A 25135-nucleotide genomic window follows, 5' to 3' on the forward strand; every position below is an offset into this window, starting at 1 on the left:
TGTGGGAAAATAATATTCTTTAAATTTATGGTACATATGAAGCTTTAGTATTGGAAGCTGCCCAGAATGGCTGGGGCAACCCAGATGGGTGGGGTACAAATAATAATTTAGCAGCAGCAGCAGCATCCCACAGTAACATCCCTTCCCAGACCACTTGCTACAACAAAACAAAAGCCAGTCAAATCTTCAGCCAAGGGAAAAAAGTTGCTACGGCAGACAGCTCCCCGCAAGTTCGGTGCCCCAAACTCTCCTGTCCCAGCTCCACGTGTCTGCTCCCCGACTTCCTGCAAGCGTCCCCCACCCGCGGCCGCCTGGCTACCTACGGGCATTTTGTAGTCTTCCCAACCCAGGCAAAAGCGCCGGTCCCTTCGGCTGGGCCACTTTTCCCTGCCCTCCCTGACTCGCCGTGCCGTCGCTTCCCAAGGCGAGTTAACTTCCGAGAGAGAGAGAGAGAGAGAGAGAGAGAGAGAGAGAGAGAGAGAGATGGCGACCCCCAGCACATTTCGGGGGCTCCCTTAGGCTGGGCGCTAAGTGCGCGCCTCTCCGCCCGCTGCCCGGCAGGAGGATGGGGCGCGAGCTGCTACCCAGACAGGAGAAAAGGCAGGCCGGGCAGCGCGGGGCGAGTCGGAGGAAAAGCCTTTTGTGCCCCAGGTGAAGAGCCGGGTAAGTAAAGTGAGGAGCAAACTGCTGCGTGAAGTGAGCCTGGCGCCGGGAGAGAACAAACAAAAGGGGGGCAAATGTCCGCGGGGAGCAAGAAGCGAAGGCGAGTTATGCACGGGGAGGGGGCGTCCGTGGGCAGCGAATAGGCGGCCGAGAGGGAGAGCGCCGGCTTGGGCTCTGTACCCCTCAGCGGGGCGGGGGGGTGGCTGCTACTGCGTGCGCGCGCGGAGCTTCCTTGCATGTGGGCTGGCGGCGGCCTCGCTGCCCCCCTCGCGCCCCTGCGAAGACGGGGGGTGAAGGAGGAGGAAGGAGGAGAGGAGGCGGAGGAAACTGCAACGCCAGGAGGAGGAGGAGGAAGCGGCGGCGGAGGCGACCGACGAGAAGGGAGCCTGGCGGAGGCGGAGCCGGCGCTCGAGCCCGGCCGGCCTGCACTCCGCGCAGCACGGCCGCCGCCGCCGCTATCGGCAGCAGCAGCAGCACCACCAGCACCAGCCTCTCCCGGTGAGTAAACATGGCCTGCCCCCCCTCCTCCCGTGTATGTTTCGCAAGGGGACTCGAGGCCTCGGTGGAGATTGGGCAGCCAGGCCCGGAGTTGCGAGGGGAGCTGCGGCCTCCGCGGAGCAGTGGCCTGGCGCGGCCCCGCCGGCTCGCCCTGCCCAGCCCCGCGCTCGCCTTTTGTTCCGGCTGGCGCTCGGGCTGGCGCGGCCGGGGCCTGGAGAGAGAGAGGGACGGGGCGAGAGGGTGCGCCGCGGCCTGCAGTGGGGCCGGGAGGTGGGGAGGCAGCAGCGTGGGAGCCTCGCGCAGGGCACCCTCCTCCTCCTCCCCGCGCTCGCTCCCACCTCCGCCTCGGCCGGGTGTTGTCATATGGAAACCTCCTAGGAAATGCCCGAAGAACGGGGCGGCGTTTGCTCCAGGGCCGCAAGGAGCGTGGGCATCCTGTGCCATTCCCCGATCCTAGACAACGAGCAGCTCTGTACCCGGATCACTTGCCTTTCTGTACTTCAGCTAAGAGACCCTGGTCGCAAACTTTTTTTTTAACAGCGTTACGCCCCTAAGCGGTGTTTTGTTTGTTTGTTTAGTCTTTGCAAACCAGGATCCTAAATTCCTCCCCCTCCACGCACACTGCCCAGCTTCAGACGTTTTTTGGCTTTCTCCCGTGTAGTTTTTTGACTTTCCTTTCAGCTGCAGAGAGTAACAACAAGCTGGGAGAAAGGGGGGGGGAGAGACTGAGATTGACAGTGGGAAGACCCTAAGAGCTCTCCTTTTTATAACCTGTGAGACCCATACCCTTTTCTTCTTTCTGTCATCAGAAACAGTGAAGTTTGCAGAGAATTGTTTCTGTTTTGAGGTAGGCCTCTGAGTTTCGCAACCAAACTGAGTGCAATGATTTTCTCTCTCTCTCTCTCTCTCTCTCTCTCTCTCTCTCTCTCTCTCTGGTGTAGCCACTCATTAAAAGAGCACATCACTGCATCCTCCACCTCCATCTTGAAAAGTGTCTCTGGCTTTTTGAGTACTAGATAGTAGCTGTCATAAGGGTCCCAAAGTGTAAAAGATTAAAAGCAGTTACGAACTTCAGTTTGTATAGGAGTATGCAAGCTTTTCGGTTTCACAGAGCTGTTTGGGCAGTAGTAAAAATATTATTATTATTTAAGCATTTTTGAAAACAACGGCGGCGTACTTTGTATTTCAACTTTTGCTAAACTTATTTTATCATATGGTTTGCTTTCCTGTCAGTTGTAGTAATATATATCATGCATCAAGGTGCACAGAATGACAAAGTTCTGATAAAGGAGAAACGGACCATTAATCAAAATGATACAAATTCAGCTGAAGTCAAGGACACTTGCTTCCAAGTCAGGTGTTTAGGATTGGTACCTTTGATTCCAGATAGAGTACTAGCCAATCAAGATTAATCTCTGTATTCTGAAAAATTATTACTATAATCTCACCATGTTGACACAAGTAAAATATGAATCCAACTTGAATTTCAATAAAACAATGACTTTTATTTGAAAATGTGATCTTATTGAATTGAGATCTTATGTAAAGTAACCACCGTGAGATCTTGGGATGAAAGGTGGCATATAAATCTAATAAATAAAATAAATAATAAAATTTGTAAAAAAGAAAATAAAAGAGGACAGTTCTGTATTACCGAATAGTCCTTAGTTGGTCTACAATTTAAACAAAGGTCAGTGATAGTTTTGTTCTTCACCCTACCTCTCCTTTCTCAGCACAATGGCCTAATTTATCAGTAGGGTGGAGTAAATCTGTTTAAGATTCTGTGCTTTTACTATGTGCTTTGAAGGAGTTTTGGGATATGGATCTCCTGACACAGACTCTGATTATTCTGAGCTTTGATCCCTTTAGCAGAGAAGCAGCCTACAAAGAACTCTTCGTACATAAAATCTGATTTTGTTCTTGGTGCTGTAGCAGCATAAGCCCAGACCAATGCTAATAAAGCAGCATTCTATCCTGTTTCTACAGTGAGAACAGCAGATGGGGAGGAAGCCTTTGCTGCAAGATGACCTGTCTGTTTGCCTTCCTTGTGCTGTTTAAATTGAGGTGCATATGTAATATAGCACTGGAGCGAAGAGCTGTACAGCCTAAAACTGAACATTGATCACACAAATAAAGGCTCAATAAATGGTGGAGCAATTTCACACATGGGGAAGGTATCATGTACGTGAGTGTTCACGAGATTTCCCTACCCCACTTATTTAAAATGCTACGTTAAATGCTTCTGCTGCTGTGGTACAGTGTTGAGGGCTCAGTCTCTTTATACAAAAGAAACAAGCAAACCTCAAAACAAACCAAGGGAATTTGTCACTTGCAGCCAGTGGTAGCATGGGTGCCAATGATGTTTGCACAAGCGCACAGTCTATAGGACACTCCAGGAAGTAATGAATGAGTAAATCTGAGAGAAATTACATTTTTTTCTGGTGATTAAATATAGCAGTTTTGTTATTTTGCAAAAAATGTGTATCTAGTGTATGATTATTGCATAAAGTTGCAATTATATTAAACATTCTGGAGCTTCTCTATATACAGCTCTACTGATTTAAAGAGAACCTTTATTCCACTACATATATTTACAGTGGTACCTCGGGTTACATACGCTTCAGGTTACATACACTTCAGGTTACAGACTCCGCTAACCCAGAAATATTACCTCAGGTTAAGAACTTTGCTTCAGGATGAGAACAGAAATTGTGCTCCGGCTGCGTGGCAGCAGCAGGAGGCCCCATTAGCTAAAATGGTGCTTCAGGTTAAGAACAGTTTCAGGTTAACCTGAGGTACCACTGTACAAACATTGCATTCCCTTCCTCCCTCAGAGTTACTGCATATAGTAAAAAAGGAATGTTATCCTATATGTAATTTCTCATGCTCTGTCATGGTCTAGTCTGCCATATGAATTGCTTTTTCTTTATATAATCAACCTTCATAATTTTCTTCCCTAAATTTTCCTGTTGAATCTTGCAGTTCAATAACATAGGACACTTGTTGACTTCTTCCAATTGCAAATATAGAGATAGAAAGCACACAACATATTGGCAAACCTAATCAAACTTCAAAGAGTAAAGGTACTCAGATATACCAAATAACTTTTTTTGGAAAAGCTAAAGTTTTATGCTTTTGTAGCTTAAGATAATTGGAAGGATCTGATTGCATATATATTGATTACAAAGTCCATATTAGGGCAATAGTTTTTGAAGCTCACCAAAATGCCATAAATTTGTGTGCAAGCTTTTGATTTCTGGAGAACTATTCATCAAGCTAGATGTTAAAACTGCAAGGGGTGAAGGGGACAGGAGGGGCTGCTGGTGTTAGTTAAGCTATCCATGTCTACATCTGGCAAGTTTTAAGGCGGAGCATGAGAGGAACTAGCAGACATTCAAATGATTTGCATTCAGGTTTCATGTTGCACTGTGGCCGCCTGAGAAGAAAATGCATGCATAACGACCAAGACACCATCTCTGCAAATATAACAACCAGCTGTAATTCAGTTCTGCTTCCATTCTTTGGTGAAACATACAGGTTCTTTTGGTTATGGGGTTGATGAATAAGGAGAAATGAGGTAATTTTTATATAAACAGAGGGAGATATTAATTTTAGGTGTGCTAGATAATAAAAGTACATAGAATCCAAATTGGTTATTTTTATCCATCATGCACCTTCAAATAATAAAGTCCCAGCTTTAGGTGGCATTTGATCTCCTTGTGGTTAGGAAATCCTGCTTTTGTAAAGTTAAATTAGGTATTTCTCAAGTTTATTGAGTTAGTATGCTTTGATTGTGTTCTCGAAGCTACCAGCATGAGTTTGACCAAACTGCGGGAGGCAGTGGAAGACAGGAGAGCCTGGCGTGCTCTGGTCCATGGGGTCACGAAGAGTCGGACACGACTAAACAACAACAAATGCTTTTATTATATTCTTTCAGTTAAATATGAGACTGCCTATTGGTAAATTTGGACTTAGGAATTCTATATTCCCCATTTCCATTCAGGAAACCAGAAAATTCAGGATTCATTGTACAGTGGATCCTCCGGATGCGAACTTAATTCGTTCCAGGGGTCCATCCGCAACCTGAAAAGTCCGTATCCGGAGGTGCCGCTTCTGCACACGATAGAGTGCTTCTGTTTATGCACATGCTGCGAAACCCAGAAGTATACACTTCCAGGTTTGCCACATTCACAACCCGAAGTTTACGTATTCGGAGGGATACTTAAGTAGAGGTACAACTGTATAGTATTAAAATTTTTGAGTCTGATCATATGTATGCCTTACTGACTAGTCAGACTTATCAGTTACGTGAGCACAGGATTGCCTCTTTGGTTGTAATCTGTAAAAGTGTGGCATAACAGAACAGTTATGTGCACACTAACCTGCGAGTAATGTACATTGAATACAGTGGGACTTAAATCTGAGGCTGTATGCTACTTAATTGCACTCTAAAGAAGTAATGTTGTGTAAGTAAAACTTTTGTCAGAACACAGAAATTAAATAACCAGCATTGTATGGCTTTTGATGGCACTTCAGGAAAATTCTGTGTCTGGAGGAAGCGTTCGTAGATGGATTTGGTTTGTTCTCTACACACTTCAGTTGAAGTACATAATGCATAACATGTGTAATTGCATCAAGTTGTAAAGATACATGACGTTAACCACATTTTTCTTTAATGTAAGTGACTTCAGGTGACAAGTTATGTGTGCCTCTTTTTAACAAAGTATAATGATGCTATCAGAAGAAGTCTCATTGAGATCTTGCAATGGAATATTCATTAACTGTGTTTAAGTAAGGCAGCAATGTCATTGACAAAATGTATGCCTCTGATCTTCCAACAGGTAAATGTTATGATGTTGGGCATGTTTTATTTCTTTCAAGTATTAAGAGGAACATTCTAGTTAAAACATTTCATGGATAAAAAGTTGTATGATAACAGATACAGGCTATTTTAAGCCTATAGAGCCCTGTTCAGCAAATACATTACACAGTGGCCATACTTTTGAACTGAGCAAGCATAGGAGAGCCAGCCCACCAACAGTAGATACACCTGCTGATTTGCTCCTGCATAAACTGTGACATAAGCAAAAATTCTTTAATTCCTCTTTCTCTAGTGAACAGTAAAAGTGGCTTTGGTAGAGCTTCTGTTACTTTTAATGAGAGGTCATCAAAGAATCCTTTGCCATAATGTTAGAAGGAGCAGCTGAAGTGCACTATGAGGGGAGGTTTCTATCAAAATCATAGCTACCCTGGTAAAATGAAGCTAACAAGTCCTGTGACAGAGAGCCAGTTCGTACATGTATGTATATTCTTGATTCTTCATTGTATAATTACTTAATAGGTAAAGGTAAAAGGTAAAGGACCCCTGGACAGTTAAGTCCAGTCAAAGGTGACTATGGGGTTGCAGCACTCATCTGGCTTTCAGGCCGAGTGAGCCGGTGTTTGTCCACAGACAGCTTTCCAGGTCATGTGGCCAGCATGACTAAACCACTTCTGGTACAACAGAACACTGTGATGGAAGCCAGAGCCCACGGAAATATTGTTTACCTTCCCGCCGCAGTGGTACCTATTTATCTGCTTGCACTGGCATCTCTACCGAATTCTGAGGTGACATGAAAGTTTTATCTCTGGTGCTTGATATATGATGGCACATTAGTCACCAGATGCTGAATTATCTGGTAATTAACACACATGTGTGAACTGGCCTGCCTCAGCTTTGTGGGGAAAAAATCAAAGTATGCTATACTTTTGTTGCTTTGATTTTCCAATTAGTAGAAGCTGTAAGAATCAAGAAATAGCAGGAAATATTCCTCTCTAAATTTGTGCTTTTACATTTCTGTTGCTCTAATGGGTTAGAGAATTCAAAAAATAATATATAGGTATTATTGCTGCAGAAATCATTGAATTTTTATTTTTTTGCTTCATAAAATGCAAATGTGTTTACATTTACTGGGAGAAAAAACATTTCGCTTAATCCCAGTGTTCTGGAAAATTTATAGCAAGTTTTTAAATATTCCATTTTATCAAGGTGCCTGAGTCTGCAGCTCTAGGTTTTCTTAGACTCATCTCAATCCAGTGTTAGGCCCAGTTCTGGGACCAAGACAGGTTTGGTCTCCTTGGTGATTTATACTGGGAACTGTACAGGAGAAATGCATTTTGTTAGTTCCGTTGGACATTTTGGCATGCCATCAAGCATAGTATTCTGAACTGGATATCTGGGATGGGTCTTGGTGGCATGGTGTTACAGTGGTTCCAGTCCTCCCTGGAGCACCAGTTTTAGAAGCTAGTGGGAGATCTATTTGATGCCACAGCCTATGGTGCCCTTTCGAGTTCTAGCTTGTTCCCATGCTATTTAACATCTGGGACAGACACCCAGAAGTTTGGTGTTATCCAATATGTGGATGGCACAACCAACTGTGTTCTCCTTTCCCTCTCATTTTAAGGAAGCTGTTTAGGTCCTGAATTGTTAACTGGAGGCAGCAATGGATTGAATAAGGGCAAATGTATTGAATCTTAATCCAGGCAGAGATGCTTATGGTCAGTCATATTGATCCAGGAATTGGGATTCAACTGTGCTTGGCACACCTATTGAAAACTCAGGTCATAGCTTGGGAGTTCTTATGGACACCCTGGATGCTAAGTTCTCATCTGTGGCCAGAAGTGCCTTTGCCCAGCTGAGATGATGCATCAATGTCTGTTGCTGTGGAATTCAGATCTGGCCATGGTGACCCATTCCATAATTGCATCACATCTGAATTACTGCAATGCACTCTCCATAGGACTTTCTTTGAAAAGTGCTCAGAAAAAACTAGTACAGAATGCAGTAGCTTGGTCATCAATATAGGCTGCAAAGAGGGTGTTCCTAACTCCTTTCCTGAAACAGCTGTAGCTAGCTTCCTATCATGCTGGGCATATCATCTCACTGATGATAATTTTTAAAGCTACAGCATTTGAAACTCACCAGGTTCATTTTGCAAATAGGTGCATTTTGTTGTTGTTTAGTTGTTTAGTTGTATCCGACTCTTCGTGACCCCATGGACCAGAGCATGCCAGGCACTCCTGTCTTCCACTGCCTCCCGCAGTTTGGTCAAACTCATGCTGGTAGCTTCGAGAACACAATCAAAGCATACTAACTCAATAAACTTGAGAAATACCTAATTTGGTCAAACTCATGCTGGTAGCTTCGAGAACACTATCCAGCCATCTTGTCCTCTGTCGTCACCTTCTCCTTGTGCCCTCAATCTTTCCCAACATCAGGGTCTTTTCCAGGGAGTCTTCTCTTCTCATGAGGTGGCCAAAGTATTGGAGCCTCAGCTTCACGATCTGTCCTTCCAGTGAGCACTCAGGGCTGATTTCCTTCAGAATGGAGAGGTTTGATCTTCTTGCAGTCCATGGGACTCTCAAGAGTCTCATCCAGCACCATAATTCAAAAGCATCAATTCTTCAGTGATCAGCCTTCTTTATGGTCCAGCTCTCACTTCCATACATCACTACTGGGAAAACTATAGCTTTAACTATACGGACCTTTGTTGGCAAGGTGATGTCTCTGCTTTTTAAGATACTGTCTAGGTTTGCCATCGCCTTTCTTCCAAGGAGCAGCCGTCTTTTAATTTTGTGACTGCTGTCACCACCTGCAGTGATCATGGAGCCCAAGAAAGTAAAATCTCTCACTGCCTCCATTTCCTCCCCTTCTCAGTGAAACATCTCCAGATCAACATACGCAGGACAAAGCTGTGTATTTATTACAGCACATTTACTAAATGCGGTGCACTTGTTTCTTTGCACACATTTGCCTCCCCTTTTGTGTTCATCATTGTGGCAGCTAGAGGAGTAAAAGTGTGACATTTGGTAGTAGACTTCGTTGTCCGTATTGAATTGACCACATGATCCCACCATTTAACAGCCACAAGTTCAGTTAGGAACATGTCAGTAGCAATCTTCCCCAACCTGATTCCCTCCACTCCCATCAGTTTCATTACCATATGGCTGTTCTAGCTAGGACAAAGGAATTGTAGTCCAAAACATTGGTAGGGCACCAAGCTGGTCAAGGCAGGTCAATTTCTCAATTTATTGAGAAAGTACATATGAAATAGCCTCCCTTTTTAGAACTAAAACCTTCCTTTATATCTACTTGAGATTTCTTTACACATGTTATTTATCCATTAATATACTTCATTATTTTGTTCCAGTCAAGCTTATTATATATTGTAGATAGCTATGAAATGTGTTCAGTGGGGCTTACTCCTTATCAAGTGCTTAGAATTATAGCTATAGGTAAATGAACGTCAGAAAACTAAGAATGACCTCACAATTGGGAGCATTAGTGCAGTGTATTCCCAGTGACACATCTCAATCAGAAGGTGTTTTCCCCCCTGCATCCATCACAGCCCCACATACAGACAGCCTTAAGGTTATACAGGTATTAAATATTCAGAACAGGGGCTTTATAGTAAATATGTCTGATTCAGATGGTTGAAGAGACAAAGTTTGATGCTGCAAATTGATTTGGTATAGGATCCAATTATACAGCATCCCAATGAAATTGATTGTGCATGCAGAGTCACAGGGAATTTTTGGCTTGTGTTAGTTGGCTGTAGAATGAAATCTTTTGGCCAAATCTGCCATCTATCTCAGCTGTAATGTCACTCTTACAGATCTTTGCAAGCATTTATAGTAGCAAAACTTCTCTCAGACATTACAAAATCAAAAGGGAATTTCTTTTATTAATATCTGCTAGCTGAAGACAGCAAAATATAAAAATGTGACATTGAAACCTTTGTCTGTTCTCATTTGGAGGGTGATTAACTATTCATGCAATTGTGCTGACATCGTGTTCTCATCTCTTGCATTGTTCTCCCCCTTTTTTAAAAAAGACAAAAAGTTGCAAGATTTTATTTATATAGATCTCACACACTGTCAGCTCCTTCCGTGCTGCATAACTCAGGGAGCTTAAGAGTAGCATGCTCTTTACTCTGGAGAAAATTGCTTTGCAAGGATCTGTATTTGGTATGATTCAAAACTTGCTTAAGAGTTACTATTTAGAGTTGGAGCAATGGACCAGGCAGTTGCTAACATGCACTTCTTTATTTATGTTAACTATTTTGTAGGACTTTGGGTTCAGCCCTTGATAGCATGAGCATAAATGTGCTATTTTCATATTTATTTATTTTACAAATTTATAAACTGCTTCAAAGCTATGTACAGCAAGATAAAAATAAATACACAAATATAAATTATTAAAACCTTATTGACAAACTCTGACTATAATAAAACCGTTCCTACAGCTATACAGTTAATATTTCATAAATGACTGGGTCATGCCATAGGGAAAGCCTTCTTAAAAACATATTCAGTAGGCATCTAAACATCACAATGCTGGATGCCTGTTTAATTTCAGATGGTAATTGTTTGCAGACGGCTGCAGCTGCAGCATCAAATTCCCGTTTCTAATACAAACTAAGCTCATGTCTGGGGCATGTGAAAATCTCATTTGTGCCCCATCTGAAGAGCACAGTTTCCAGCCAGGGATGTATGGGTTGAGGCATTCTCTTAGGTAACTTGGTCCCAAATATGTAATTATTTATAAAGTAGACAGATTTAATGTAGGATTATAAGCGTGTTTATTCCACTAAGTTCAGTAGGACTTGGTCCTGAATAACTGGAAATGACTATTTTCCCTATGTGAACCTACTTGGACCCTAAGATCAACATCAAAGTCCTTTTCTCTGAGCTTCCTCTGAGAGCTGTTTGGAGTTTGGCTATAAGAGAATGGGCCTTCTCTCTGGTAGCCCCGCAGTTGTGGCATGCCCTCTTCAGGGAGTTTCCTGGTACTGAAATATGCCTGCATTGGAAGGGGTTGGACTAGATGACTTGTGGTCCCTTCCAGTTCTACATTTTTATGATTGTATACTGATTTATTGCACTACTTCCAGTAAGCTACCCAGTCCAATTCAGTGTTTTAACATTGGTCTATAAAGCCCAAAACAACCTGGGACCTATATATTTGACAGAATATTTTTTTCCCCTAAAATCTGACAGACACCCAAGCTAAGATCTGTTGGAAGGTCACTTTTATGGTCCTGACACAAGATAGGGTGTTCTCATTGGCAGTACCTCCTTTGTATTGAATCCCCTCTTTAAGGTAGCTGTGTTTAGATGACAGGTAAAATACATTCTTCCAGGCCTTTGGAACTTGATGCTCCTTGGAGTTGAGGCTTGGTGTTGCTGTCTTTATAATGGAAGTTTGATTTTGTTTTGTTTTATATAACCCTTCATATCATATGTAAGTTCTTATTTGGAAAAGCAAAGGGCTTAAAAAGGTGAAAGAAGTAAATCCAAATAAATGGATAGAATACAGTCATGCCTTGCGAGTCAAAGGTTTTGCCTCCCGAACACCGCAACCCGGAAGTGAGTGTTCCAGTTTGTAAATGTTCTTTGGAACCCAAACGTCCAGGAGCTTCCTGCAGCCAATCAGAAGTCGCACTTTGGTTTCCGAACGTTTTGGAAATCAAACAGACTTCTGGATTGGATTCTGTTCAACTTCCGAGGTACGACTGTACAAATAAATTACGAATTCTCAGTTATCTACACTAAAGATTTTGAGGAGCAATTTTGAATCCTGCTTTGGGGGCATGTCCAGATTAGCAACATATGTTAGGATGTGTGCTTGGAACAGTTACTGCAGTTTGCATCTCATACAGTGAGTTTCCTATAGGACTGTACATCAGCAAACAAGTGTATCATGGCAGAGGTGCTTGCCTCTTCTAACAGTGTTTCCTCAGTTTTGACAATAGGCTTCACACTGCCAAGCACCACAATCACTTTCAGTAATAGTTGTAAACATATTCATGACTAAAACTGTTTATGTATGAGGAAGTACCTTCAGATAGTCGACTGACAAAATATAACTATTAGTAATATTAAGTTATATCAACAGAAGCAATAATTCATTTTTTATAGATATATACTACATGGAAATTGATGCAAATATACACAGAAATATATTCACTATTGTTTGAGGGTGTCAGTGGAGCCTGTTTCCTTGCTGCATACGTATCTGACACAGGATTTTTAATTTCCACATCCGAAGCGTGTCAGATCAGGAACATTATTTGATATAATTGAATGGAAAAGTAATATTTATAAGCCCGTTTTTATAAACAGTTCAGAAATATTTGCAAATTAGTGGCAGTGTAGTATAAAAGCAATTTGTATGTTATGGTACATCATTTTGATTTTAAATGTATTCACTTCGCATATATTGTAGTTGTAATATGATTGATAATACCAGTGTTATGACTTAGTTTACATGTTGCTAAGCACTAATTATTACATATGCATCACTTATAACAGTTGGGTTATCTTGATGTTGTAATGTTGTAAGGATAGGAATCTTCTGTACTGTTCTTCAGATTCTACTTTGCAGACCTTGGAAGGAAACTGCTGTAGTGGTAACAATGTGAACATCACATTGTAGCTATTTAACATAGATGGACCAACTTCTTTTTTGATTCATCAAAAGTATTCTGTGCCTTCAAAAGCTTCCTGAACAGGGAATTCCCCATTATATGTAAGCCAGATACACCAGCTGAACTTTTACAGAATTTGCTACAACTTGATAAAATGTATTACCAATTCTAGATTATTGCACCCGAGTTTCTTATTCTTTGTGGGTTTTATATTGATGCCATTGAAATTGTGTTCTCTAAACACCAGTGTGCCCTTGAAAATAATTTCTCAAAAAGTAAATTGCATACCTTACGAGAACCATTTAATGATTGCAAAACAGATGTGTCATTGTTTACATATGACGTGCACAACAGACCACCTCATCTGATACTGTCCCACTAGCAGTTTGAAAGTGGGTTAGAAGCCTCTAGTTAAAACACAAATAACAGGCTTTGATGCCAGGTAGGAACTTTTGTAGCACCCATGCATATCACTTTTTCTGATCTGAAATCATGGAAGATTTCCATATATTTGTTCCCAATGTGTGAACCTCCAGAATACCCAGTAGTATCATATCTATTGAAAATGGCTCAAAATAGTTTTTAAAAGTAGAAAATGTGTTGGTATCAAAAAATGAGAAAAGTTTTAAAAGCAACTGGGTATTTTGTAATGTCAGAATGTGGAAAGCTGGCAACAGTGTACGGCGGTGATAGAACATGGAACTTACAATTCATGTTTAGTATCTTTTTTTTAAAAAAGAGGATACTATATAAAAATGAAGATATGCCTTTTAACAAGTTGTCTATTTACCTTTACCCTTATATTTTGTTAAGCTGGTAAAACTTGACTTTCCACCATTTGCTCTGTTTTGGCATTTACCTTTTAAAACCTGACACTCTGTCAAAGACTATTAAGTTAAAGTAGGACTTTTCCATAATTAGGTGAAGAAAGCATGGTGCTTTACTGGTACAAGTGTCCTTACTGCTTCTGTATATGTTTCAAAACTATAACCCGAATTAGATGTTACAGACAAGGTCAAATGCAAATTTGGACATTTACTGTACCTGAGGCTGCGGGGAAGCAAGGTGGGAAAGCTTTAGAGCATGAACCTGGTGGGCTTTTGGAGCCTGTATTTTTGAGACACTGGACTTGCATTTTGCTTTTTAAGAAGGCGCTGTATACCTTAAAGAGCTTCTACAACCTTCACTCTAGCACAATAATAAATATATTCTGCTGTCATTCTGTGTACAAGCTGTTCGACTCTTTAATGATACAAAAATGTTTCATACATGAGAGGCTTTGTTGTGTTTCTGTCACACTTGTGCCAATTTGCAAAAGTGAATATTGCAGCAGGTTTTATAAAAGGTTGTAAGAGTTATTAGCTGTGCTGACAGCACTTTTGTTGATAGGCAGATTTTCTAATTCAACCTTCATGTTTCTGAAGTTTGATGTGTCTGAATGTATGTTAAATAAGGCATGGAGATGTTTGAAGGCGGAACGGGAAGTTTTCAGATCTTAAGAGAAGAGATGGAAAAGCATTGATCCCCCTCCCTCAATATTTTACAGTCACTTCTGATTTCTTCCTTCTTAATGTCTCATGATTTAATTACTTTTAAAATAAAGTATTTAGGATATAAATTGTATGTTATTTGTAAATCACAATAGGGCAATCCAGATCAGGCCTTTATTTTTCCTTTGAGTTCAGGGAAATCCAGAAAATGGCTAAAGAGTATCCAACCTTACAGGGCATCAGATAATTTCTGTTCTAAAAGTAAAACAAAAAGATTTAACTCAGATAATGGAAGAGTAGGAAAAAGCACTATGGTAGTTATTCCACTTCTGCAGAAGGCCTGAATGACTTGCACAATGTGCACCCCCCATTTGCAGGAGAGGAGGTTGCATGCAAAAGGAAGAGGAACTGAGAATATGCTGGCCGACAATTGGTTTTCAACATCATGATATATCACCAGCTAAATATCACAATATCTTGATATATTACGATATATATCTGCTGTTGTGGGGGGCCTTGTGGCGACAGAGGTGACAGAGAGTCTCGCCCTTTCCATTCCATGATGGCGGAGGGTGTGCAAAGGGTCCCACTGTACCTCCCCGTAGCAGTACCATGCTTCCCTGCAGCAGCAGAGGGCCTTGACGGAGCTCCCTGTGGCAGTGGAGGGCTTTAAAATTTAAGGAAGTAGTAGATTTAATAAAAAATATTAAATAAACTTCCATCTGCTTCCCCACTCAGAGATCTACCGTATTTTTCCATGTATAAGTCTAGGTTTGTTCCCTAAAAATAATGTCAAAAATTAGGGGGCATCTTATACATGGATACATCTTCCTCCATTTTCTTAAATCTGAGCCCCCCCGTCTTATACATAGGGGTGTCTTATAGACAGAAAAATACAGTAAGTGAAATCTATGCATGCATAAGCCCCTCTGAGTTCAACTAAACTTCTACTTTCCTGGGAGTAAGCCTCATTGAATTCAGGAGGACTTGCTTGTGAGTAGACATGCATTTGCTTGCACTGTGTACCAAAAAACACTTTCCCCGTCATTCTCACATAGTACTCAACCTCCCATTTCAGCATAAATCTTCCCTCCACTCCCCCCCCACACCGAAGGCCCCCCCTCAAAGTCCTCATTCTACCAATCTCTCCCTTTTTATCAAAGGGAGGGCAAGCAAGTAAAAAGATAGTTTCCTTTATACAATAAAAAACCCTTTTGGATAGAGAGGAAAGCTGTTTAGGGGGAACCAACAACATAAACACCGCAATAAAATAAAACAAACTCTTCCCCCTCTTTTTTTCATTGGTGGGGAAAGAAAGAAAGAATTGCTTTTCCATTCTTTGTTTACTGTCTAGCCGTGGGGGGTAGGGGGTGTTCCTCTGCATAATTAACTGAGTTTGAAAGCGCGTCAAAGTGCAAGTAGATAAATAGGTACCACTCTGGCGGGAAGGTAAACGGCGTTTCCGTGCGCTGCTCTGGTTCACCAGAAGCGGCTTAGTCATGCTGGCCACATGACCCAGAAGCTGTATGCCGGCTCCCTCGGCCAATAAAGCGAGATGAGCGCCGCAACCCCAGAGTCGGTCACGACTGGACCTAACGGTCAGGAGTCCCTTTACCTTTTTAAGTGGAAAGATACCGGTGAAGCATATTGCCTTGTTGAAACACTTTATCATGATGTTATCTCAATACAGGTATTCAACGATATGGTGATGTATTGGGCAGCCCTATTTACATGTAGGCAAAATGATTGTGACAGTAGTTCTTGGCTTGGAGAACAAATTTGTTAATGACCTACAAATAAGGTTTCTGGGTATGAACACTGATACATCTGCAATGACCTGCTACAATGATGGGAGTCCCAGATTAGCTCTACTGATGTGCCAGCCTTGCTACTTCTTTGCCGTTCTCCATAGGAAAGCTAGAGTGTTAAGTCTCTGCTTCATAATTCCTTATTCAGCAACCAATTGTGTTTTGACATTACATTTAAATTCACAGACCACTGACAAATCACATTAATGACTGTTAATCTGCCTCAAGAGGCTGATCCACCATAGACATGAGAACTTACGTGTATATTATACAGCATTTTCAATATTAAAACAGAGATAAAGCATAACACAAAAAGTTCTAAAAAGCCTGAGCCAAATACAAAGGGCTGACTCATTGCTGCTGTAATATTGAACCATGGTGTAGCATTACATCTGAACTGGGTGTACTTGCTTTTAAGGAAGTCTGATAATGATACAAAGCATAAAATTTAGGACTGCTGCTAAAACTTCCTTGAAATTTGTAATTGTTGCAAATTTCCTCAGAATTATTGTAGAGAAGATAAACAGGAAGCAATGATGAATTTCACTGTAGGGAATTATTCCAATTCATCAGTATTACTTAATAATTAGAGAGTTGTTTTCAGTTGAACTCTGTTATCTTCTAGGCATATTTTTATTTGTTTACCTGTAGAAGGTCAGTGGGACCTGAACATTCTCAAGGTTAAATACAAAGTCAGTGGCTGACTGTTGCAAGGCCAGAGACAAATCCAATTAAAATAAGTGAGAGTCTTCTCAGTGAAATCAGTAGCTTTAGGTCAGAGCTGTAATTGATTAAATGACGTTTATCTTTGCGCAGACAATCTGGTACTTTGCAGCATACACAAGGTTATTCTGCCGCACACTAATTGTGAGAATGTCCTAATCCAGAATACTTGCTCTTGAATCCTTTCAGAGCCATTAAGGAAGTAAGATAAGTGTTGTGTAATTATTCCATATGAAGTGGTTTGCGGATCACACTGTAAGTGCTGTAGAAATCAATTTAGTCATAGTTTCTGAATCTTTTACATTAAATAAATTGGCTGCCTGGAGATAAAGACTAATATCCCAAAACAGCAGTAGATCTCCCCCCCCCCCCAAAAAAAATATTTAAATCTCAAATACAGTGTAAGATGTAGAAGATTTGACAAGACAATTTGGAGTCTGATACACTTTTTCAGCTCCTATGATTGCTCCACAAGTACTGGAAATTTACTTAGGCTGCAATCAAAAGCACACTTATTAGTGAGTATTCCCTCTTGAACAGACTTTTACTTTATTCTGAATAAAGTTTCCTAGGGTTTCACTGATAGTATGTTACAGTAAGAAATGTTTGTGTGTCAGATATTTTATTTAGAATTTAATGTTTCTAATTTCAAATGCTTTAAAGCAAAATAGCTATAATAAACAGTAAAAGCTACTTTATCAGTACAACTAAAAAATAAAATAAAAGCTATACTGAAAATATGTAAGAATAAAATGTTAGTTTGAAGGACTATTAATGCAAAGGCTAAATTAACCACAGTGTTGGTGTGATTTTGTAAAGGTTCAACAAAAACTGAAGGTTATTAGAAATGACAAATTAAAATGAAATGTTTAGATACAAAGTTTTCTTTTATAAAGGGCATTGGTTTTACCTTTCTAGAATATCAGATGTGCAGTCTTTCCGTTAATAAAAACTTGCTCAGTGGGAAGCTCTTATTGTGTACTTTCCAGAATAGTGTTATTAGATACTGTCAAATGGGTATCTAAGCAATAAATGTGTTAATCTGGTATCAAAGGTTGTTGTGTAGAGTTCTAGTCTTGCTGGAAAATCTGGAAGCTGAACACTAAAGCTGCATGCAAAAATGCTGTCCTAAGTGTATAGTTAAGATATTTCAGACAAAAATACATAAGAAGAAATCCTAGAATGTTGTCTATTCATCATGCATAATCCTTCCTTTAATGACTCTGAAAAATTAATACTTACTCTTAGTGGAACAGTTAAGAAAATTGAACTACGTTCAAAAACTATGTGTTTACAGCTACCCTACCCCTTTTCCTTGGAAGCTTTATAAGAAGCTGCTGCAGGAGAGGGATTGCGAGAAACATCATGGGAGGAGTGTTTCTTGGACCAAGGTGAAACTGGTGTGCATAATGTGCATTTTTAGCTCATACAGACTTTATTTTGGGCTTCTTTCTAGACTTTGAGAGCTGAGTTCATGCTGAATTCACATAACAGTTACCAATATCAGAGGCACAGGTAGCAAATCATAACATTTGCAGGAAGGAGATTCCTAGCACAAGGTGAATCATATTGCACTAAATGTGGGCTGGCCAATTGCCAGTAAAATAGTAACTCATGATGGGAGATAATATTCTTCCTGTTCTGCAGTTGAATAACTTCTATTGAGTTCTTAAGGAGAAAGTAAGAGATTGCAATTAGTGAATTCATTAAGGGTCACAAAAGGCAGGAATAGAAGCCAGGCTTTCCTTATATCAGTGCTGCCATTGATTATATAGAAGTGTACAGCTAATGTTGACTCAGTGTTAAAAGAGGAAAGAAAGCTCTTTACCTACTCTGTAAACCTGCAATGCCTAGAGGAGTCATCAGTAATGTGTCATTGTATATTGCATGATCCGTTCATGGAAACCTGATATCTACATTTTCTTCTTTCTTTACTCACCCCTTGCAGGAAGTGTTTATAAAACTGGACATTCTCAGAGTATGCACCTTCTACAGAAAAGGAGAGTCATGAAAGATACTCAGTTTCTTTCAAAATGTGAACAGAAGGGGTCTGTTGTAATTTTAATCCAAAGCTTAAGCCTCAAAAGACTGATCAAACAACAAATCAAAGATGAATACAATAAAAAATATATAATATAGTTTGCAAATAAAAATGGCATATGATAGTATGTTGATATTTCTTGATGTTCCTTTAAGCTTATACTTTGGGTATGTAGATCTCTTTACCATTGCTGTAGTGTAAATAATGTGTCTTTCCAAATACATAAAATAATGTGTCTTTCTCCTCTTCCCTACAGGAAATGGGACTTTGAAGTTAAATGAGACTGGATAACGCACATCAATGAAGACGCTCCTGCATTACATGCTTTAGGGGCAGAACTTCAGAAGAGTCAAACTGCCAGATTTGCTGTACTTTCATAATGAAGAAAATTAGTCTCAAGACCATTCGTAAGTCTTTTAATTTAAATAAGAGCAAAGATGAAAGTGACTTCGTTGTAGTTGCACAGCCATCGTTAAATGATTTTGGAAAAGATGACTCCTTGTTTGGTAGCTGCTATGGTAAAGATTTGCCGAGTTGTGACATCAACAGTGAAGATGAGAAAGGTGGAAAAAACAGATCGAAGAGTGAAAGCTTAATGGGTACGTTAAAAAGGCGGCTTTCAGCAAAACAAAAGCAGAAAGGCGGCAAAGGTAGCACGCCATCTGTTAGCTCTGCTGATGATGACACCTTCTCTTCTTCTTCTGCTCCAATAACCTTCAAAGATGTGAGAGCTCAGAGACCTCTTAGATCTACATCCCTCCGAAATCACCATTACAGCCCAACTCCGTGGCCGCTTCGTCCAACAAACTCAGAAGAAACATGTATAAAAATGGAAGTGAAAGTAAAGGCCTTGGTCCACTCCTCAAATCCAAGCCCTGCACTGAATGGTGTTCGCAAAGATTTCCATGACTTGCAGTCCGACAGTGTGTTCCAGGAACAAAACAATGCATTGAAAAGTACAGAATCTCAGAATGGAGATTTGCATCTCCATATTGATGAACATGTGCCTGTAGTTATTGGACTTATGCCTCAGGACTACATTCAGTATACTGTGCCTTTAGATGAGGGAATGTATCCTTTGGAAGGATCACGTAGTTACTGTTTGGATAGTTCCTCACCCATGGAGGTTTCGACGGTTTCTTCTCAAATGGGTGGCAGTGCATTTCACGAAGAAGAGGGTCCAGTGAGTCAAGATGTAGTAGTTACCCCAGATATCTTTGTTGACCAGGCAGTGAGTGGTTTATTAATTGGTACCACAGGAGTCATGTTGCAAAGCTCTAGAGTCAATCACAGTGATGTTCCTCCGCTCTCTCCGTTGCTACCTCCAATACAGAATAATCAAATCCAAAGGAACTTTAATGGCCTAAACGCCACAGATGTCCATGTGGCTGAAAGTATGCGTTGCCATTTGAATTTTGATCCTAACTCTGCACCTGGAGTTGGAAGAGTTTATGATTCTGTACAAAACAGTGGCCCTATGGTTGTGACCAGCCTCACGGAAGAACTGAAAAAACTTGCAAAGCAAGGGTGGTACTGGGGCCCAATTACACGATGGGAAGCAGAAGGAAAATTGGCCAATGTTCCTGATGGCTCGTTTCTTGTACGAGATAGCTCTGATGACCGCTATCTTTTAAGTTTGAGTTTCCGTTCCCATGGGAAAACTCTTCATACAAGAATTGAGCATTCAAATGGCAGATTTAGCTTTTATGAACAACCAGATGTGGAGGGACATACTTCTATAGTTGATCTCATTGAACACTCCATCAGGGACTCTGAAAATGGAGCATTTTGCTATTCAAGGTCTCGATTGCCTGGATCTACAACTTACCCAGTCAGACTGACCAATCCAGTATCTCGTTTTATGCAGGTGCGCTCGTTGCAGTATCTGTGTCGCTTTGTTATACGCCAGTATACCAGAATAGATCTGATTCAGAAACTGCCTTTGCCAAACAAAATGAAGGATTATTTACAAGAAAAGCACTACTGAAGGCTTATGGGAACCTTGCATCTTGCACTTTGGGAACAACAACAAAATAAAATAAAGAAGAGAGATTGAAATACCGTTTACAAACTTTAATTGCTATCGGTCTTTTGCTGCCATAATTTCATTTTGTGCATAAAGAAGGGTAATTCATTTTTATTTGTTTAATGGGTGGTCTGGGTTTTATGTTTTAAAATAATGATCTCAGCATATATTTTTTAGGAGAGTGAATAGCTTTCTTTCATTCAGTGTGCAAAATAATCACAATGTGAATGATAAAAGTTTTCCTAAAACTCCCCATCTCCTTTGCTGCTAATCCACTGTGATTTTTATGCATTTGAAGCACATTTCATGTGTTTTCGACCATAAGTAAAAGTTGACACTTGATGGGATATGTTTTGTCTTTTTCAAACAGCCTGGTTTTGTTTTGTTTTGAATTTTAAAAAAGTGGAAAAATTGTGCCAGTATACAGAATTTAGATGTATGCTGAGAAAGATTTCCCAGTATCCTAATTAAAAATATAAAGTTAACTGTGGGCTGGAGGGAATGTGTGACGCAACAGTTATGCAACATATGTTTTGAAAGCCTCCTTTCTCCTAAACTAGTTTCAAAGATTGTATATATATTGTTTTGCGCTTTTTTTGGTTAATTCTTAACCATTTTTTTAAGTTTTAAAAACAGCCTTTCAAAACAGACTTGGGAAAAAAATATTGCTAGTATTCTGTATTTAGACAAAAGTTAATGTAAATCAGAAGCCATTTTTTAAAACTATTTGATATCCCTGTAAAACTGATTTTGACTAAGCTATGGTAGCACATGGTCGGATAACTGAAATCTATCCTTTTTCGGATAATTTCAACATAGTGGGTTCTTTGCCAGTAGGATTTTAAAAGTTATTATTTGACCAGAAGATCTAAACATTACCCCATATTTCCTGCAAAACTGAGACATCATCTAGCCAAAGTTAAGCCAATTCAAATTTAATTAATTTCATAGATGAGTTATGCACATGCTTAAATTTCTCCCATAGAAATTGATGGGATTAGCAAGTACTTAACTTTGCTAGATAATGCCCTTAAATGTTTTTTTATTTGCTTAGCATGCATTTTCCATCATTATATTCATTTCAATATGTAAGATGGGAAGAGAATAAATTAAAATTATCCCCAAAGTTTCATTTTTAAAAAACCTTGCATGTTTTGAAATTAAGACCGAATTGATTACATTATGGCGTAATCCCTATAGGAAATATTCCAGTGCGTTACCAGACTCGTTTCTGCTTAGTCTTATTCAAAACAAGGAAAAGCAGTTCCATTTAATATGCGAGATATGGGAAAATCCTGCACTAGGTTTTCCAGAGGAAGATAGATTTACATAGTTTACACAATGGATCCAATCCAGAAGTTGGTTCTGTAGAAACCAGCAGGAGAAGTTGCTGCTGGACCTAAATGTAACTACCTAACTTTGGATTGGGGCCATTAAGATTTGTACTCATGGGACTGCTTCTGCCGAGCATTATATGGTGGAAAGGAAGTATTCCTGTTTGCATTAAGGAAAGATCTAGTTAATCAAAATGTTAGCAAGCAGGAAACTGAGCTCTGAAATTTCTGGAGAAAAAAAGTAGTATTTTGGAGGCTAGTTTGTAGGTTACAAAATTTATTTTGTGCCATTTTCATATGTCTTGTTTTAGTTTTATGTTTTTCCTCCTATCCTCTGAAAGATATGGCCATTAGTAATTTTCTTTTTCATCTTCCCATCTCAAAAATTTGAATACGTTTCTGTTTAGTAAAAAAATATTAAAGGGTGATAAAGTTTTGAAAAATCTTCGTTTCTGGATAATTCTCTATTGCTTGTTCTACCTAGCCTTTTTTGTGCTCTGAATGAGTTTATAATATTAAAGTACAGTGTTGCTGCAAGGTGCTGCAATGGTGCCACATCCTGGGTTGCCTGAATCGATATGCTAAACTTCTATTTTTTAAAAAAATATTTTTAGATCATAGTGTTTAAAAAGAATATCAGAGGCAAAGCATGACTTTTGCTGTGGGAGTGAGAGGTGGAAGTGTCTCTCTTGCCCAGTTCAAATAGGTTCTGAGGTGTGGGGAGTATTTAGAGAGATGTATTCTTAAATTCCTGAGCAAAGTATTCATGTGTGTCACTTATTGGCTTTGCCATCCTGATATTTATGCAAAATCTTCATTTGGTTTTCTGATTTTTACCCCCAAAGCAAGACTACAAATTTTATACACAAAAGGCACAATAATATATACTATGGTACAGTGTTTTGAGTCTGAGGAAGAAAGAAGTAATCCATTTTATACAATAGGAAGCATACTTGTTAGCTTAATACCCTTGTCATTTGGGGGGTGGGTGCGGGGTATTTCCCCTTCAAATGCAAAAATAAAATAAAAATCTGTGTGGTTGGAGTAAAAACGTATCCTGGAACAATAATCTGTATTATGGCAAAGGTCAAAAGTAAACATTATCCTGGTATCTAAACTCTAAATAATGATGTTACGAGTTATGATGGTATTACAGTTCCATATGAGTTGTATATTTAGATCTCTAATGTTCCAGTCATATTGCTGTTCTGAGACAGCATGAACTTGCATTCTGCATTCCTTCTCATACTCTCTTCAGTTCATTTGTATTAAAAACAGGTTTTCAGAGGTGGTTCTTGCAATGCTGACCGATTAGCTTTTCACCGCTTTCCTCTTTGCTCTTGTAGCACAGTTCTACAGGAGCAGCTGATTTCTTCCACTGTGCAGTTTAGTGGACTTGGGGAAGACATTGTGTCCCGATAAATGGCAACCTATAGTCATATACTCCATAAAAGTATTAAATTGTTAGATCTGCCTTTGTCCTTCCCGTTGCTAGGCCTTCATCTCCTAGCAAGCCAACCTCTCATCAGCTAGAGCAGCAACCACCAATGCATACACTTTCCCTCAAACACATCTGGGCTAAGCAAGTGGTCCAGCTGGAAAAACTGACCAGTAGGAGCAGCTATTTTATCTCTTGCTGCTGACAGCCACCTAGCAAATACCTGAGCGTGGATGAGCAGACATAAATGCAGCACTGATGCTGGCGTTTTGTTTCTGCTCTGAATGGTCCTGAAGCAAGTGACCAAGCTTGTTCAGGAGGTGGGGAAACATTTAAAGTGTAATCCAACACCATCTGCCCTGGAGGATCTTCTGGCCCAAAACTGCTTAGGACAATAAGACAGACAGAATGAGTGGCTTCTGCTCTATGTATTTCCAAGCTTCAGTTTGGCATTTGGGGGGCAATTGCTCCTTGAGGTGAGTTGCACCCATGTATTACATAAAGGAATGAGTACATTTCAACTGAATGATTCCATTGAAAACACTTTTTGAATTGCCTTTATTGCTCTGTTCTTTGTACTACATAGGATGGACATATCTTATTGCCACAAAGATCTATGTGTTATATTCAGTCACATTTTTGTGCATTTTAACTGGTTGCCTAAATGGCCTGCTCATATGTTCAGTGTAATAACAGAGCTTATGCAAGATTTCATAACAACCTCCAACAAACATAGTCTGCAAGAAAGCAGAAGCCCCTGTTCACAGTTGCTGTTGAGTTTCTCCCATGTGACATTGCTCATGCCAATAGATTACTCCTGCAAGCTGTTAATCTGAGTCATGTTTAAATTGCATTTAACGCATAGTGCATTCTTAGATTGACAGTTTATAACACTGAAGGAAAGGGACACTCTAAAGTTATGGGAGAACTAAATCAGTCAAGCTGCTGAGCATTTGTTTTAACCTGGTGAGGTAATTTCCTAAAGTTTTCTTACTATTCTATAAACAAACGGCATATCAACGTTTTTCTGCTGTTGAAACATCAGCAGAAATAATAAACAATTTCTGGGAGGGTTGGTGGAATACTTATGGTTGGTTATGATGAAAAACACTATTGCCTCTGCACTAGCATAGCTTGGTTAATAACTGCAGTTTAAACATGCTAATACTATAAGCAGAAAAGGCTATTGTAGATTGGCAGGAAAAATAGTGGTGTAAAATTAGACCGATAACAAGTTCATGATAAAAATAAGACAAAGAACTAATTAATTTGTATGGAGAAAGCAAATTAAGTCCGTAACATAGGAAGCTAGCTCAGTATTGTCCACACTGACTGGCAGGGACTCTCGAGGGTTTCAGGCAGGGGTCCCTCCAAGCCCTGGAGATGCCAGGGATTGAACTCCTGCAGGCAGGGCTCTGGCCTTCCCTGGTGCGAGTGCATCACTTTAAAACAAAACTACTGATTGCATTTTTCTGAGGGCAATAGCTGTATTTTATTAGTGTCCTTCCACCAGATAGGTTTTGAGAAAGCAAATGTGAACTGCAGCGGTGATTTCTGAGCTTACAATGAGTAGAATGTGGTGTAAGAAACAAAGGGAGCAATCCAGTTTTACAGACCTCCACATATAGACAATAGGATCCAAAAGC

At 40.1% G+C, this 25135-nt stretch overlaps 1 protein-coding gene across 4 annotated transcripts; it reads left to right on the forward strand.

The window, feature by feature from the left end:
- The first annotated feature begins 614 nt into the window (after positions 1–614).
- Positions 615–23673, forward strand: SOCS6 (suppressor of cytokine signaling 6). 4 transcript variants are annotated; one of them, XM_053396625.1, is made up of 2 exons: positions 615–663; positions 18948–23673. In XM_053396625.1, exon 2 carries the CDS (start codon positions 19071–19073, stop codon positions 20676–20678), a length of 1608 nt encoding a protein of 535 aa, XP_053252600.1. In that variant the 5' UTR covers positions 615–663; positions 18948–19070; the 3' UTR covers positions 20679–23673. The 4 variants fall into 4 exon arrangements, with proteins under 4 accessions (XP_053252600.1, XP_053252599.1, XP_053252602.1 ...); XM_053396624.1 differs by lacking the exon at positions 615–663 and adding an exon at positions 897–1161; XM_053396627.1 differs by lacking the exon at positions 615–663 and adding an exon at positions 5369–5393.
- The last annotated feature ends 1462 nt before the right edge of the window (positions 23674–25135 follow it).

This window comes from Podarcis raffonei, chromosome 7 (genome assembly GCF_027172205.1).
Source record: "Podarcis raffonei isolate rPodRaf1 chromosome 7, rPodRaf1.pri, whole genome shotgun sequence".
Lineage (NCBI taxonomy): Eukaryota > Metazoa > Chordata > Lepidosauria > Squamata > Lacertidae > Podarcis > Podarcis raffonei.